At 39.5% G+C, this 18,649-nt stretch overlaps 1 protein-coding gene across 12 annotated transcripts in view; it reads right to left on the bottom strand.

The window, feature by feature from the left end:
* The window catches only part of arid1b (AT-rich interactive domain 1B), a 609,086-nt gene that overhangs the window by 434,801 nt on the left and 155,636 nt on the right, over nucleotides 1-18,649 (bottom strand). For all 12 annotated transcript variants that reach the window (XM_060831573.1, XM_060831574.1, XM_060831575.1 and 9 more), the window contains exon 3: nucleotides 7,255-7,392. In XM_060831573.1, the coding sequence (XP_060687556.1) occupies nucleotides 7,255-7,392 (138 nt within the window). The remainder of the gene's footprint in view (nucleotides 1-7,254; nucleotides 7,393-18,649) is intronic.

Raw genomic sequence — 18,649 nt, 5'->3', positions numbered from 1 at the left:
GTTGTATATAAATCCACGGCGATTGGAAGCACTTTGGAGTAGCACTGGAACCCTTAATTACGGGATCCTGAGCGAACCTAAAATATAAAGTCAGTTGCTTACGTCCATCCTAACCCGAGTCCACAAGCTGATCCCAAGCTAGGGGAGGACTATGTGACAAGATGGGGTTGGAAAGATCACTACCGCAGAACAGTGATCGTTTAAGGTGACCTTAAGGGATTGACAATGGCACCAGTTCAAGTTTGTCTTAGTTTAGTTTGTTGTTCATTTCTCCACAGATCGTAGATCCACGCTTCAGAACTGAGGAAGATGATAAGGTTGATGACTTCCAAACAGAAAATAAAAGGGCCGGCCCTGGGGACGAGTAAAACCATGTCCCACTGAGAAGAACAGTCCATTTCCATTTGTCTCCTTGAAGTATAAGACCATGCCATGGTGAAGATGCTTGACACAAAAGTAAGGTAGGAGACCCCCCTGGTGCTGCCAGGGTCACCAGCTGATACTGTTTGGAAGAAGACAGGTGACAGTAGTTATGCTATTCCTCTCACTTCCGATCTGTATGGGTGGTCCCACTGCAACTGGCCTTATGGAGACTCCTGGAGGACAAACATTGAGGGTGGGTATGGTGACCCCTCTTAGGATACTGATTACATGCTCCAGTGTTTAGATAAATTTAAAGAAGTCGCGAAAGGCCATCAGCCCCCTAAGAATAAAGATCGCCGTCAGCGTCAGCAAATAACCTTTTCTCTTCCAGGCCTCCTCCCTCCGTACCGCCACCTTAGTATCCTAAGCTTCCCATCCTCACCTCAGACCCTGACCCTCACATGGATGAAATTGTAGCTTTTGTCACCACTCGCTCACAACATGAACCCTCTCTCATGCTACTCGATAACACCGCAAAGAGTCCACCCAACAATGAGGGTGCACAGGCCTCTGTCCCACAAAACCAGGACAAGCCCGACTCTACTGTCCCCTCCACGTCCACTGTCAGGAATGACACCTGCTCGAAAACAAAGTCTCCCACAGATCAAATGATCAGCAACACACCTTTTGATAAGCACTGGACTCACACTGAGGTCAGCGGCATGTTCCAAGACGCCCTTGATCCACTCATACTCCCAGTACCATTTTATAGTTGGCTAGTACAACTTTGCAGTATTTATGATTGTTTGCCACATGATGTTACACTCTGATACAATTGGCTTATGGAAACCAGTGGGCAGAAATTAAAGGTTCCCTTGTGTTTCCCCAAGTGCCATTGACTTCCCGCAGACACCTGGGCAGATTGGCTTGAGACTATTGTTAAGCCTTGGATCACAACTCCACCCACACCTTTTTTTGAGTTTTTGGTCATTACTTTTAAGCCAGAAAGGAAACCCTCCAATTGTGGCTTAAATTAACATTCTGTGTGAGGTTAACACTATTCCCTCTTCAATTTTATTACTTTAAAAGTAAAATGCAGTAAGATACAATGGTTTATTTCATGGTCTGTTAACCTGTATCACTATTTTTAGATTCGGATATATTTGCACTCCTCGATCTCTTTGCTGCTGTAGATTCAAAATGCTCAATTTTAACTCTGTGTTAGCTTTGATTGGAATAAAATTATGTCCTTATAAGGAACATAGGAAGGTAGGAACAGTAGTAGGAGTAGCTACAGAGTAGGCTATTCAACTCAGTGTCTTCTCCACCACTCTAACTCATAACTGACCCATTACCGCAACATCATATTCCTTGATGTCATTAGGATTTAAAAGCTTTTTCATTTCTGTCTTGAATTCATTTAATAACTAAGCTTCCACAGTTCTCTGGGATACAGAATTCCAAAACTTAAACACACTTAAGCGATTGGGTAGTGGTGGCAGGTACTCTTGCAACATTTAATATGCATCTGGATAAGCTCTTAAAATGGTTATAGACCTAAGGAGATAAATAGGATTAGTGTAGCTTGCTACCTGATGGTTGCCACAGACATGGGTGGGCTAAAAGTCCTAGTTTCTGCGCTGCGTGACTCGATGAAAACAATTGTCATCTCGGTTCTGAATGGTTTGCCTCTTATTCCGAGACCATGTCACTGTGCTAGACCCCACAACCAGTGAAAACATCTTTCTGCATTTACTCTGTCCACCCCTTTAAGAATTTTGAAAGTGTCTACGAGATTACCTCTAATTCTTTCAAACTCCAGAGAAAAGATGTCCAGTCTCTTCAATCTCTTCACAAAGAACAGTCTCACCATCTTATAAATTATCTGACGAACCTCTGCTGCATTCCCCTTTTGGTAAATGTATCCATCGTTAAACAAGTGTACCAGAACTGCACAGGACACTTCACGTGCATTCTCTTTAATGTTTGATACACTAAAGCAAGACAACCATGTTTTTGTACATCATTCCTTTCATAATAAAGGCTAACATATCATTTGCTTTCTGAATTGCTTGCTCTAACTTTGTGCCAGCTTTCAGTGACTCATGAACACAAGAACACTTCGATCCCTTTGGACATCAATTTGTCATCACTGAAAAAATACTTCACACCTTTATTCCTCCCTCCAAAAGTTGATAACTTCACACTTACATTCCATCCTTGAAGTATCTTTGCATCCTCTTCACAACTCTCAGTCCTACGAAGTTTTGGATCATCTACAAACTTGGAAATATTGACATAGATTAATACAGACTGTAAACTGCTGGTGCCCAAGCACTATTCCTGGAGGTATCCCACCAGTCACAGCCTGCCACCTGGGAATGGCCCAATCATTCCTATCCTCTACTTCCTGCTTTTTAACCAATCCTCTGTTAACCTCCTGAATAGGGACTTTATCAACCTTCTAAAAATTTAAACACACATCCACTGGTTCCTCCTTATTGGCTCTGCTAGTAACACCCTCAAAAAACTATCAGGTTTGTCAAACATAAACTCTGTTCAATCAGACAATGATTTTCTAAATATCAGATCACATTCTTTGTAATAGGTTCTAGCATTTTTCCTACCGCGGATGTCAGATTACCTGATCTGTTGTTGCACATTTTCTCTTCTCTCAAACAGTCGGGTTACATGTGTTCTTTAGCTTCTGAATTCAGACACAAAGTTTCTACTTAACCCCTTAGTCACTTCTCAATTTCCTATCTCTGCCTGTAATTGACCCACATTTTATCTTTGCTCATCCTTGCATCTTTATGTATCTATATACTATTGTAATTAGTACCGCTGCCTCAGTATCAGGGAACTGGGTATGTTCCAGCCTTGGGTGACTGCCTGTGTGGAATTTTCATGTTCTCTTCACGCCTGCATGAGTATCTGCCAGGTGCTCCAGTTTCCTCCCATAGTCCAAAGATGCGCAGGTTACGTGGATTAGCCATGCTAAATTGCCCCATAGCATCCAGGGATGTATAGTTTAGGTAGATTAGCCATGATTAGCGGTGAAGTAGGGTTTTTGAGCCCAGGGCTCGTCCGCTTTTCTTTTCATTTCTTCCCTCTCTTTTCACATTTTATTTTCTCTTTTTTACCTCTTGTTGAGGAGCTTGATCACAGCGACAACATTAGAGAATGGGCCCAGCACAGACTCATGGCAGCAGCAGGACCTAGTCTGGGTTCACAGCAGCTTCTGTGTCCAGCGCAGATTCATGGGGGCGGCACCGTGTTTGAGCCCAGCACAAGACCCCGTAGTATCCGCAGCGGCTGCAACAGCAACTTAGGTCCAAAGCAAATTCGGGGTAGCAGCAGAGTAGAGTTTGGGTCAGTGCAGTACCCAGTGGCATGGGCGGCATCTACATTGGTGAGGTCCAATGAAGACTCAGTGACAAGGGCATTGGTGAGGCAAGATGGCACCAAAGAACGGTGATTTTTGCTCCAGCGGTGGTGGCAGTATGAAGAGGCCACGAACTGTAAAGCTGAGCACTTTTTTAAATATTTCTTTACTTTTCTGCATTTATATTCTAAGCTTTGGGTTATTTCTCTGTACTTTATAAAGGCAGCTGAGAGTAGCAATACTATACAACAATTTTCACTTTATTTTGTAACAAAATACATGCGACAATAACTAAAATCAAATCAAATCACAGTAGGGCGGGTGGGTCTGAATCTGGGTAGAAAGCTCTTTGGAGAGTCAATGTGGACTCATTGGGCCAAACGGCCTTTTTTTGCACTCTCGGGATTCTATGATTCTATATTTTATAATCAATTTTGTCTCTCTTGCTAGCTTACATCTATATTCCATTCCTCTTTATTAATTTCTTGGCCCTGCTTTGCCAAATTTCTAAAATTCGCCCAAGGTCAGGCTTACAACTTTTTTGGCAATTTTTGACTCCTCTTCTGATCTCTGGACTTTGACTTCCTGCCAGGTATTTTCACTTGAGGAATGTTCACTTTTTGAAACCTTGTAATACCAGCCATAACCTATCTCCCAAACCTTTTCACGTATTATTCCGATCTGCCACAACTCACTTCCTCCTCATGCCTTCATAAATGCCCTGCTTTGTAGTCTCCCTGTACCTCCAACCAATGTACAATATTTTTATTATTTTGTCACAGTCTCCCACCTTATTATTCATACTCTCAAAAAAGCACATGCATACATTTTTAAATGGCACACTGGGTTGCAAATTCAAGTTATTTATGAATAGCAGTGCTTTCAACAATTATCCCTGTGGAGCACCACTTCATATATTTTGCCAGTAACTATCTTTAATCCTCTCCTCTTGGTTTTCTACTTGCAATGGGAGATGAAATCTTGACAATTCCCTTACGGCGGCACGGTGGCAGAGTGGTTAGCACTGCTGCCTCACAGCAACAGAGACCTGGGTTCAATTCCCGACTCAGGTGACTGACTGTGTGGAGTTTGCACGTTCTCCCCGTGTCAGCGTGGGTTTCCTCCGGGTGCTCCGGTTTCCTCCCACACTCCAAAGATGTGCGGGTCAGGTGAATTGGCCATGCTAAATTGCCCGTAGTGTTAGGTAAGGGGTAAATGTAGGGGTATGGGTGGGTTGCGCTTCGGCGGGTCGGTGTGGACTTGTTGGGCCGAAGGGCCTGTTTCCACACTGTAAATTATCTTATCTTACCACAATCTCCACTACCGAGATTACAATGGTGATTGTTTCATGGGAACTCAATCACCTTCAAGTTCCCCTCCAAGTCTCTCTCAATCCATTTAGTCAGAAGTCAAATTACACCAGGTTATAGTCCAACAGGTTTATTTGAAATCATGAGCTTTCAGAGCATTGCTCCTTCATTAGGTGAAGTCACTAAATAATGATATATTGATGATATAATGGCTGCATCAATTTCCAGCACCCCTTTTCAAAGATCGGGAAAAAAAAGAGCACCCCCCCAACAAACAAAAAAAAGTGATTAAAGAAGGCAGATCATCAAAATTCAACAGCAACTAGAAATGCGTAATCAATGCTGGCCTCGTCAGTAATGCCCATACATAGAGGATTATTTTTAAAATGTGCATGATGTGTTTACTGATTGTTTTGGCTGGTTCCATTTCACAAAGACAACCAATCAAAAATACCTTTCTCTTCAGGAGATGTTTTACTAATCAGATTTTCCAAAAGAAAGGGATGACTGCCATCAACAATATTTCTTATCTGATCAAACCCAAGCCATCTGCTCAAAAGAAGAGCACAGGATCCACAATAGCAACTTGGACTAAATCATTATATTGTCACACATCAAGTCATGAGTAGCAATGGAGGAAATGCAAAGCCAACACAAATCTATGAGCAATGGTGTGGGTGGATTTATGGTCAAACTATGAGAACAGATTCCAAATCCTTATCGCTTGTGAGAAAGTCAATTATCTTGTCCTGCTTTAGATAGCTATACTTTCTAACTTTAGATCAGAGCTTTTTTAGGTTGAAAACACAAACATTTACCCACAATTGACAGTTTATGACAAGACTAGCTACATAACCAATAAATTTATACTCTAGGAATAAAGATATTGGCTAAATGCTTGACCTGCTTGCCCTGATAGGCTACAAATATGCTATATCCCAAAAATCAAAGGTAATTTTACAGTTAATTATAATTCACAGATTTTCAGGTTAGTGGCTACTTTGATGTTTCAAACTGTCTTGTGTAGAACATGCAGCATGAATAGGCATAAGCATTTTAAATGTTTTCCAACACTGGCATTTAACTCAAGTAAAATGAGTATTTTCAAGGATGTTAACTAGTTTTTTAAAAAATGAGTAATGAAGATATATCATGCACAATTTCAATTTACTCTTATACAACAATTTAATATGGCCTATAGAGCCTAGATGAAGTCAGAATTTCCTGATAAAAATCTATTAATGTTTGATGTCGATTCTTGGGACATAGAGACATGGTTACTACCAATTGAGATCAGTGCATATCATTTCAATAAATGACTTTACTCATAATAGAGGTTTTCCAAATATAAAGAACTTGTATGCTATAGTAATCAGAATAACATTTATACAAAATAGAAGTATTTCTAACACATGGAAACCTTAAATTAATACTTAGAAAAACTTTTCATTGAAAACAAATTTAAGAAACAAAAAGCTAAAATCTTCTATTTTCCCTCAAAGATAAAAATAACACAAAGCTTTTAACAAGCAATCTTGACAATCAAAAATACTCAATAACAACTTGAACACGCTAGTTTTTCAAGAGTCACAAGACTCATTAAAGTTCAAGACTAAACCTCAAAGCTAGCTAATTCAGCTGCAAAATTTAATTCCTAAAACTGAAATTATCATTTTTTTTGCTCAACGAAATATTTAGGTTCTAAACCAAGTGAGAAGAGTTTTCCAGTTTTCAAAATGTGTCAGATCGGACTTAAACATTAACTCTGTTTTGCTCCTCACTGATGCAGTGAGATCTGATGAATTTCGCCAGCATTTTATTCTTATTTCAGATATCCAGCATTTGCAGGATTTCGCTTTGAATGCGAGGGAAAAGTTGCTTTGGTGACTGGAATAGTTCAATGTATTTTACGATCTCACTGCATGCACTAACCAGAGCAATTACTGGCCATCAAAATATCACATATAACTGGGATTCAGGAGGAGTAACTGCTGACAGATTGCAAATGTAGAAACAGGAATCAAATAACAATGGGATACTTTGACATTCCAAGTCAAACTCATTAGTCAAGGTGACCTTACGGTATTACAGTACGTAGCATTAAATGTAAACAATTTACTCTGTTTTCATTGAAGTGTGCCTGAAGTCCATTTGAATTCCTTCGAACCCTTACAGCTTCAAGTACAAATTGCTTACCTGTTGCTGTTGGGGTTGGTACCTCTGCTGTGCTTGTTGCATGTATGAAGATTGTTGTTGCTGCTGCTGATTGTAGTAAGGCTGTTGGCCCTGTTGGCAGTAACCAGTCATACCCTGCTGACTATATTGAGGGGGCATCTGAAGGAAGAGAGAGATTTCCATGAGACAGGTGAATTAAAGTAGAAGAATCAGGCTTGCGTATGCATCACTTTAACCTACACACAAAAAATTGTACAATTTGCAAGTGTTTAAAACCCTAAGCTATAAATTACGATTGTTGCTGCTTTATTAAATTTCAAATATGTGATTCTAAAGTCACGTTATACATTTCTCCAACATTTATTTAACCTTTGTCAGAAAATGCACAATCTAGAAGCCTACAATATTCTAAATAGAGTTCTCTACTAAGATCTTTAAAATCAAAACTTAGTTTTCAATCAGCTTTTGGACTACAATCCAAAACCGCCACTATAATAGGAAATAATTATCCTTTCCCACCTTTTCCTGTCTGAAAGAAGGCAAGACATTTTCTCTCAATACGATAAATTGTACGAAACTCAAAAAATCTCTCTGGCAAGTATGAAATGATTCGTACCTGTTGTTTTCCTGCAGCATGAAAATTAACTGCTCACACGTACAAACTTATAACATTTAGAAAACAATATGAATGGCCCACAGCTGAGCTATATCACTACAGGAGATTCAGAAGTCAAGTTTACTGAGTTGACAAATTCCTCTGATTAATTTAGCAGACTGCATTCTACTAGTCGGTTCTGTACTTCAACAGATGATTTGGTCACAACAAGTTTTACACTCCTTGTCATTTAATTGTACAGAAGCCAAAATTTGCAGTTTTCACAAAACAAAAACTTGTACCCTCTTCAAATGGATAACAAGAGGTTGGATAATGAATATAAAGTTAGTTTTTGAGTAGCAGAGGAAAGTTTCTCAGCAGCATTTATTAACTTCATTAAAAATCTAATCATATCTCAATAAAACAAGTTGCAATTATTTTAAGGATTTTTACTACGAGACTAATAGCATAAAAGATCTTGAGTTCAAAAGAATACTTCAACAATGTACTTTTTGCTGAAGCACAGACAGCAACCTCAGCTTTCTGCATCTAACTTGTACACATACAAACTCCAGAAATTATCAGTTTCAGAGGAGTAATGACAAAGGAACCCTGACAATTTTGTGGTCATCATTACCACAAAATCAGGGTAAGAGCATTAAACTGTGTAGGTTCACATCAGAATCTTCTCGAACTTCTACAAAGACCTAAAAAGGATCCCTCACTGATAAAGTTAACGCTGTGCTCAATGAAATCAAAGTTATGGTGGACTTTGCAGAATTAACGATTTAGCCAAATAATCTATTTACAGAATAATACCAATTGATATTTTTGTATTAATATCTGAGGTTGTGCTCCAAGCGTACATTTCAGATGATAATAAAATATACCCTTGGACTACACACAGCTGGACTATTTTATATATGGGTCCTTCTTTCCTGCCTATTTATATACTACATCAAAACAATGTATTGTTCCCCCTCTGCATACTGCCCACCTCACATTTTCAAACTGCAGTAATTGCTCCTAATTAACTTATTCCTATTAAATAACCCTCTTCAATTGAGTGTTGCACCCTGTTAGCTTGGATAGATTTCAGATACAAAAATTGTGTTGATTCCAACCCATGAACAAATACATAGAAACATAGAAAACAGGAGCATCAGTAGGCAACTCAGTTCTGGGTGTCTGCCTGTTCATTATAATTATAGCTAATCATCCCACTCAATAGCTTGATTCCACTTATCCTCCATATTCTTTGATCCTGTTAGCCCCAAGTGCTATATCCAGGTCCTACTTGAAACAAGCCAAGATTAGAGTGGTGCTGGAAAAGCACAGCAGGTTAGGCAGGATCCGAGGAGCAGAAGCCCTTCATCCTTCCTGATTAAAGGTTTTTGTCCAAACCGTTGATTTTCCTACTCCTCAGATGCTGCCTGACCTGCTGTGATTTTCCAGCACCATCTCCAGCATCTGCAGTCCTCAATTTTGCCTTCTTGAAATGAGCTTACAATAAGTATATTCTATTCCTTTTTGAATTAAATTATGAAATGAATTCTCCAATATCCTACTAAAATAGTATATTTTGAGTGTGGGAGACTGAAGAAAATTAGGACAAAAGCATTACTTACGTAAAGTTAAAAATGTTTAAAAATACAGTTCAGTGTCTTTATTATAGTAATATATTTGATTCAGCTTCATGTGAAAACTTCAAATGGAGAAACAGAGAAACAAATAATTTTGCTGGATTTGCAAGCAGTCTAAACAGCTATTATTGACAGTTAAGACGCAAATATGCTTCAAAAATGCATTTAGATTTCACAGTTCAAAAATAGGATTGGAAATTCCGAGCTTTCAACAATTAACCATTTTTTTCTTCAAACGAGTCTCATTCATTGCTGAAAATCTAATTTACTGAACTTGATACAGAATCATACCACTGCCTAGCATAATAACATAAGTACTTGCAGCAAGATTATACAATTCAGTCTCGAGACAGTTCTGCCATTTGATACAATCATGGCTGAACTCAACTCAGTCTCAACTCCACTTTCCTACTTGCTCTACAAAACCCTTCAGCTCATTACTAATTTAAAAATCTATCTTCTCCTTAATTTACTCAACATCCTGGCATCTACCACACTCTGGCATTTAGCTGTACAATTTCTCCAAGTAGATAGTATCATTGGTCCATCTACAACTGATCTCCAAGAACCGGTAACCAATGAACACAGTCCACTGATTTCTCAGCAACAAAACCAAACAAGCAGACAAACCGTGTCCAGACATCCTAGCCACTTTCCCCTACATCAAAGACATCTTGGAGATGACTGCCAGACTACTCAGACCTCTTGGCATCATAGTAGCCCACAAACTCACCAACACACTAAAACAGCAGCTAATGAACTTGAAAGACCCCATACAAACAAGCCAAACTAATGTCATTTACAAAATAACTTACAAGAACTGTACCAAACACTACATTGGACAAACAGGCAGAAAACTAGCCACCAGGACACATGAACACCAACTAGTCACTCTTGCTAATATCCTTACATACAGATGAGGAAGGACACCACTTCAACTTGGACAACATATCCATCCTAGGACAAGCCAAACAGATACATGCATGAGAATTGCGAGAAGGATGGCAATCCAACCGGAACTCTATCAACAAACACATCGACCTGCTCCCATTGACCATCCTCTGAGAAAAAGATGAGGAAATGACATCACCAACCCAAGGAAACCTAATCACAAACATAAAGCGGGTCACTAACACCAGTGTTTCACCGGAGACTCACTGATGATGTTACCTACTATGGTGACAAAACATCTGAAAATGAATCTTCAAGCTCAGTTAGCAAACTTACATCCAGAACCTCAAACGGAGCTACAAATCTTCTCAAAACTCTCAAATTTGACCATGTTTTCAGAAGAGAAACAGAGGAATAAAAGGATTCCATCTAATTAAGATGTGTAATTCAAAAGTATTGTGGCATCACAGCCACCATAATAATATCAAGTCTCTTTCTCCATTCAACAAGATAAATTATTCATTTCATCTTCCAGGATTATTTAATGCATTTATTCAATTAGACTTTGTCATTTTCTATACTTTACAAACAGTCAGTACTATAAAGAATTTATTCAGGTACAAAAGAAAAGGGAGAATATAAAGAAAAAGTAACGATTACTCCGATTTATCATAGAATTGCCATTCGGGTCGACATCAATTACATCAAACTTCAGTTACAGTAGAGTAACTTTGCAAAATATGTTTTTCCCCTGCAACTACAGCCATTTATCACATTTTGATGTAATGCTTGCAAGAGTTGCAATTAAACCTAGTTTGAACAGGAAGTTAGCTTAGATTCACTGATTTGTAATGGTGAGAAATAGCGCATCTTTTCATTAAGATTGCTGATATTCCTGAAGAAAGGACAGTCTGTTCCATGCCCTGAAGCAGCAAAGACAAAGTGACTTGTTACAGCAGAAAAAGCAGCCAATATCCAGACTGTCATATGTTTTTAACGAGTATAAACTGGACAATAATTAAGTCCAACACATTCCATATAATTGATCTACTAAACTATTTCTAAGATGTGCATTCCGGCACCCATCACATAAATGCGTTCTTGCAGCTCTGATGTTGAATGCAACCTCAATAAATATGAAACCAACTATCACAGAACAGAATCATAGAATCCCTACAGTGTGGAAACAGGCCCTTCGGCCCAACAAGTCCACAATGATCCTCTGAAGAGTAACCCACCCATGCCCATTCGCCTACTCTATTATTTACTCCTGACTAAAGCACTTAACCTTACATATGCCTGAACACTATGGACAATTTAGCATGGCCAATTCACCTAATCAGCACATGTTCGCATTGTGGGAAGAAACCGGACCACCCGGAAGAAACCCACGCAGACACAGGAGATTGTGCAAACTCCACACAGATAGCAACCCAAGGTTGGAATCGAACCCACGTTTGGCGCTGTGAGGCAGCAGTGCTAACTACTGAGCCACCATTAGAAAGTGCTAGAAGTGTAAGGCACAATCACTCAAAGTTGGCCCAGTAAATTTATCTCATGAGTAGTTAAATGGGTAGGTCAATCCTTTGTTAATTAGCCTCCAGCAAGGACAATGGTAAGACAACTGATCTCAGTAAGATTAAGACTAGAATTCTCAATTCTATTTAATGTCAATCATTCCACAGTGGTAAGAGTGAATTTGGCCTCAGAATGAGCAAAGTATCAGAAGTCAGCTGCAGTTCCCACACCACTTTCAAATCACCTGATAAATGCTATGGCCAAAGTCCAAAATTAACACTTGGACTTTGGAAGGGACATATAAGGATCCAGGTAGCTCGATATAACCAATTGCAATATTGCTATTACAGCTTACCAGTTTGTCAAATGTGAGATGCTCATGTACCACAGATGAATTGTTTACACTTTTTAACTCAGTGCTACATTATGAAATGCTTATTTGGATTCATCATGTGTGATACTCATCCCTGGGAGAAAGTGAGAACTGCAGATGCTGGAGATCAGAGCTGAAAAACGTGTTGCTGGAAAAGCGCAGCAGGTCAGGTAGCATCAAAGGAGCAGGGGAATCGATGTTTCGAGCATTAGCCCTTCTACTCATCCCTCTCATTAATACAGCTGAGTGGGAGCGTCATTACCTGGTTACATTCCCAACTAGGAGAAAGTGAGGACTGCAGATGCTGGAGATCAGAGCTGAAAAAGCGCAGCAGGTCAGGCAGCATCGAAGGAGGAGAATCGATGTTTCAAGCATGAGCCCTTCTTTAGGAAGAAGAGTATTCCTGAAGAAGGGCTCATGCCCGAAACGTCGAATCCCCTGTTCCTTGGATGTTGCCTGACCTGCTGCGCTTTTCCAGCAACACATTTTCAGCTCCATTCCCAACTATCCAATTGTGGCAAAAAGTTACTTGTAATGGTATCATTGTTTGTTTCTACACTAACTCACATGCCCAGGGATCTGCCTTTAGTCCCATACTCATGTGTATGCTGCCCTTCAGTAAAATCATCCAAAAACACATCAAGTTTCATATGTATGCTGATCGTATTAATTCAATTACCTCTCACCTGTCATGCTGCTGGTCCATGATTAGGTCCGTGTAAGCAAACATTTCACCAATGAAACATTAGGAAAATAGAAAGCAATGCCTTTTGGCCCCCAAAATAAAATCTATCCCTTTCCTGGGTTTCTGCCTCAGGCTGAAACAGGCCAGTCACAATCTCATCGTCCTACTGAATCAGAGATGAGATTTAGACCCATACCTTCACCCTCGCTATGGCCACCTACTTGCATTTCTAAAACGTTGCCCATTTCTACTTTTTAATCTCAGTTTACATGCTGCTGAAAATCCCATTTACACCTTTACTATCTCCAGTCCTGACTATTCCAAGAATACTCCTCTTCTTGACTTCAGTTTTGTAACCTCCATAAACATTAACACATCTGCAATGTACTCATTTCCTAACTTGTACTAAATCCTATTTAGCTGGCATTTTTCCCACTAAACAACTATACCTCACAGTACAGCAATGGACATAAGCAATTCAAAACATCATTACCTCAAGGATAATTAGGGCAATAAAACCTGGTATTGTGAAAATCTGGTCTCTTGTGCATCCCTGATTTCAATCATCCAATCACTGGCAACTACACCCTCAACTACCATATCCTAAACTCTGGAATATTCTCCCTTAAGATTCTTTACTACTCCAAATTCCTTAAGATGTTCCAAAAGCTCACCTCTTTTGGTCACATGTTCTAATACTTCTACAAAATTGTTGTCAACACATTGGGATGTTTAATTATGTTAAAAACACCATATAAAATGCAAGCTGTTAGATTTTCTGGCAATTGCATTTACCAATCCAATTCGTTCAAGTTTGTTTGAAACAAATCTCTGATCATATTGTGGGATCATGTTCAAATAACAATCGAAATAAGCGAGTGGCGAAAATAGACTTTTTTATTCAGCAATCACAACACAAGTTTGAGGCAGCAATAGAATCCCAAAATACAGTTCTTACAAAAACCCCTTTATGCACAATTCATACATATATTAAAATTCTACGACTATAGTGTTACTTTTTTTAAAAAAATCTATAAAACACAAAGGTTTGAGGGACTTCTGTCCTGGGAGATAGGAGATGGGTTAAAACGTGCTAAATGCTGGCTGCTACTTCTGATGGAATTAAGAGTGTCTGTCCAGTCTGCTTGCATTATTAACAGGCTTTAGTCCTTTTGTCTTTTAAGTTGGTAAATGTTAGTAAAAATACTCGGCCTATATGCTCTAAACAAATTAAAATTTGTACCTATACTAAATAAAAGAATACAGGATATTAAACTGATTAGTGCAGCTGGGCTGAGAGATCTGTTTAATATTTGCCAGTGAGAGTTTCATTCATTCATGCAATTTCATGGAAGTGCTGTTTTGTTGGTTCGTTTCTTAAAGGGATAATGGACCAGTTAAAAAGTATTTCACAGGTACATACTGATTGGGGAATCTATTCAGGTCCAGGAAATGGTTCGTTAGGGCTGATTTATATTATAGACGTTTCGTGAAGACTTGATGGTGATGGTATTGTTCTGTATGTTATACTTATTCAAAGGTAAACACTGCTTGTAGCAAGGGCTGATAAGGTGTGAAAATACAGTCATGAATTTTGAAAGGGTTGTTTTGATTTGAAAGGGTTGTTTTAAGTTTGGATGTAAAGTAAACTTGGATGCAGTTTGATGAATGAATGAAACCGTGTTATAGTAAACAACGGGTTAATAAAGGATTATGAATGAGTGAACAGGAACCTGATATTAATGAATGCAGCGAGTTGGTGAGTGAGTTAGTAAAGGTAACCCAAAACACAATATCAATGTAACATAAAATAGCTTTTTACAATTAAAAACACAGTTAGGATGAAACAAAATAGCTACTGCAACTGTAATTTTGCAAGTAACAAAATCAGTAATACAAATATTTTCAGAGAAATCTAAGTTCCCCAAAACCCAGCTGGGCCAGCGATGAGAAAACTTTTCATGACTGTTACTTTATTCCATGTAGATGTAGATGAAAAATGAATTTTCACTAAAATGACATCCCATAGACACAGTGCTGGAAAAGAACAAAATAAAAATCTGCAGCTTTAAATTAACAGTTCACTACAAGTGAATGGCTTGTAGAATTCTTACTTTCTGAGGTAACTGAGCTATATTGTTGTTGTCAAAGTTTTTCAAATAAGCAATCATTGCTAAATATAGTCAAGTCAGAAGAGCTTGAATTTATGTAGTATTTTAATGTAACACAAATCAAGACTTCATATACAATAAGTACATGAGAAATTAAACAATTTTCCAAACATTATTACATACACAAACTAAATACTACTCATAATTCAGCCTGTGATAACAAAGTATTCCTAAAGTGAATAATTGATGTTTTTAAAAAGAAAACATTTAACTGTAAGCTCTGTGGCCCAGAATACTGTATTTGAAATCAAGGTTTTTCTGGAATTTTCTAGATTCTAAAATAATTTTGGAATGGCTCAGCACAAGGATGACCACCAGATGTAAAAGCATACCAAAGACATAATACCAAAACTAGAATTAAAACTTGAAAGTGGATCTTTTCAAAACTGTTCACTTGAAAATTTGGGCTGATGAATGCAGAAGGGTTTTGATTAGATTAGATTACTTACAGTGCGGAAACAGGCCATTCGGCCCAACAAGTCCACACCGACCCGCCGAAGTGCAACCCACCCATACCCCTACATTTACCCCTTACCTAACACTACGGGCAATTTAGCATGGCCAATTCACCTGACCCGCACATCTTTGGACTGTGGGAGGAAACCGGAGCACCCGGAGGAAATCCACGCAGACACGGGGAGAACGTGCAAACTCCACACAGTCAGTCGCCTGAGTCGGGAATTGAACCCGGGTCTCAGGCGCTGTGAGGCAGCAGTGCTAACCACTGTGCCACCGTGCCGCCCACTAAGGGTCCAGGACAACAATCAACATAAGGAGTCAGAAGCAGACCAGCCAAGGAAGCAAGCAACTGAAGTGCTAGATGAGAAAGGGAAATGCCAAGTGAAACAGTGAATGATACTTTGGTATTGGAGAGCTGGGCACTAAGGATGTCGAGCAGAGCTTTAAGGAGAGTGAGGGTGGTGACAGCTCCTTGGGCATCAGCTTTTTCAATTCATTCATGAGATGTGGGCATCACTAGCTAGACCAGCATTTATTACACATCTTAAATTGCCCTGATGGCAGTTAAGAGTCAACCACATTGCTGTGGGTTTGGAGTCGCAAGGAGGCCAGGCGAAGATGGCAGATTTCCTTCCATATGGGAAATTAGTGAACCAGATGGGTTTTTTTGACAACTGACAATGGTTTCACAGTCACCAGTAGACTATTAATTCCAGATTGTTATTAAATTCAAATTCTACCACTTGCCTTGGCAAAATTCAAAACCAGGTCCCCAGAACACTACCAGAGTCTCTGGATTAATAGATGAGCAATAATACCACGAGATTATCGTCTGCCAATATAACTAACTTTGCTTTGTGGGACAATGATTCATTAATGATTAACAAAGCAGCCATGTTAAATTTAATCTGCAATAAATTGTGAAATGTCAGTTTAAAACTAGAACTCCCCAGGAAAAGCTGAGGCAACATTGTCAAATCAAGAGAAAGGCTTGGTTCTTGAATCAATCCAGACAATCTGCAGATTTGGCTACCAGAGAGAGGAACAAAACATCTCTCCCTTTCTAGATATTTTCTAATCATAATTTCTATCTGTTCAGAGATGCTTCCAGTCACTTCTAGAGCAGGTGAGACTTGAACCTAGGCCTGCTGGCCCAGAGGTATAGACACTACTACTGCACCGCAAGAGGCCTAAATATTTTCAACTTAACCTGTTCAGGGATGTTAATGCATACCTCTCCCTTATTGCCCAGAGCTAGAAACACGAGCCACAACTGGCCACAACAGCCCTCCTTCTCCTTTTAGATATTTTCAAAGCAAACTTCAACCTAAAAGCTCAACAAGTCAACTTCACCTTGAATCATACACATTTAAAACCTGGGGGGTAGTGGGGAGAGCTAAACAAGTTACATTAAATTCTCAGTTCACTGATAATGCTGCGAACACACTTGGTGATAACTTAAAGATACACAGTTACCTTAATTCTTTCCTGAATGTGTATCCTCACCATCTGTTTCTCCCAAACTATTTTCCAATGCAACAATTTTAATACATATAGGGTGATCCATGGGTCCAGTTATCACAGTTTCAGTTACCAGTGGCCCGAGCATATTACATGGAACATTCCAGAACCAGGGTATGCTACCAGGGGGGGTAAATTTCCCAATTAAATGAATGGGTTCGCTACTATCCGCTGTAGGTCTTGGAACGTATCTTCCACGGGTACTGAGCACCAAAAAAATTTCTGATTTCCAGCATGTGCAAAGTACTAGCAAAATTCAAGCCTGGAAACATCTTGGGGGAGACAAACACAGTCAGACTGGATTAAGTCAAACTTTAAATGTTTCTCACTTCAGATGCTGCTAGACCGGAGTTTCTCCAGCACTTTGCTTTTATTCAACTTGTCTCCCTACAGTAATCAAGTGTTCAACCCCTTCACCCACCTCCCCACAGACAGTAATCAGCCTCTCTCTTCCCACACACACTAACACACATCAGTCAGCCTCTGCCCATTACCCACATACACCAAGTGTAATTAGATATGCCCTCATACCCTGCTCATATATATACGTGACAGAAGTCAGCCCTCCTCCCAGCAAACCCAGTATTGTACTCAATCCTTCTCCACTTTTTATCTAGTTGCCAATGCTTACAATTCAGAGCTTCCAGACCAAGGTACAGAACCTTGCAGCCAGGAGTAGAAACACAGCAAAGTTTGAAGCTGTTACTCATTTTCCCAGCTCAGCCCCTTATCTTATGGTTCGTCCCAATGTTAAAACACATCAGTCACCATTTTTTGCTTGCTTGCCATTTGTTGCAGTGCTTTTAGTGTCTGGTCCAAGAATTTTGAAGTCACCTGGAACGATAAACTCTAGATAGCCAGTGTTTTGGATTCAAACGTTTCCAACTTGAGAGATTATAAAGGACTGCAACTTTGAATGACAGTAGTTATTTAAAAGCAATTATCATAATTGTTATAGTATTCACCCTACAGTTCAGTAGTTCTCCAGATGCTACAGAAATATAAAAGAGTCTCAGAGATATACAGCATGCAAACAGACCCTTCAGTCCAACCTGCCCATGCTGACCAAATATCCCAAACCAATCTAGTCCCACCTGCCAGCACCCAGCCCATATCCCTCCAAACCCTTCCTATTCATATACCCATCCAGATGCCTTTTAAATTTTGCAATGGTACTAACCTCCACCACTTCCTCTGGCAGCTCATTCCACACATGCACCACCCTCTGCATGAAAAAGTTGCCCCTTAGGTCTCTTTTACATCTTTCCCCTCTCACCCTAAACCTATGCCCTCTAGTTCTAGACTCCCCCATCCCAGGGAAAAGACCTTGTCTATTTATCCTATCCATGCCCCTCATAATTTTATAAACCTCTAGGAGGTAACCCCTCAGCCTCCGACGCGCCATGGAACACAGCCCCAGCCTATTCAACCTCTCCCTGTAGCTCAAATCCTCCAACCCTGGTAACATTCTTGTAAATCTTTCCCAAATTGTAAATCCTTTCAAGTTTCGCAACATCCTTCTGTTCGGAAGGAGACCAGAATTGCACACAATAATCCAAA

Source organism: Hemiscyllium ocellatum, chromosome 10 (genome assembly GCF_020745735.1).
Source record: "Hemiscyllium ocellatum isolate sHemOce1 chromosome 10, sHemOce1.pat.X.cur, whole genome shotgun sequence".
NCBI lineage: Eukaryota > Metazoa > Chordata > Chondrichthyes > Orectolobiformes > Hemiscylliidae > Hemiscyllium > Hemiscyllium ocellatum.
This window is presented reverse-complemented; position numbering and strand designations above follow the sequence as displayed.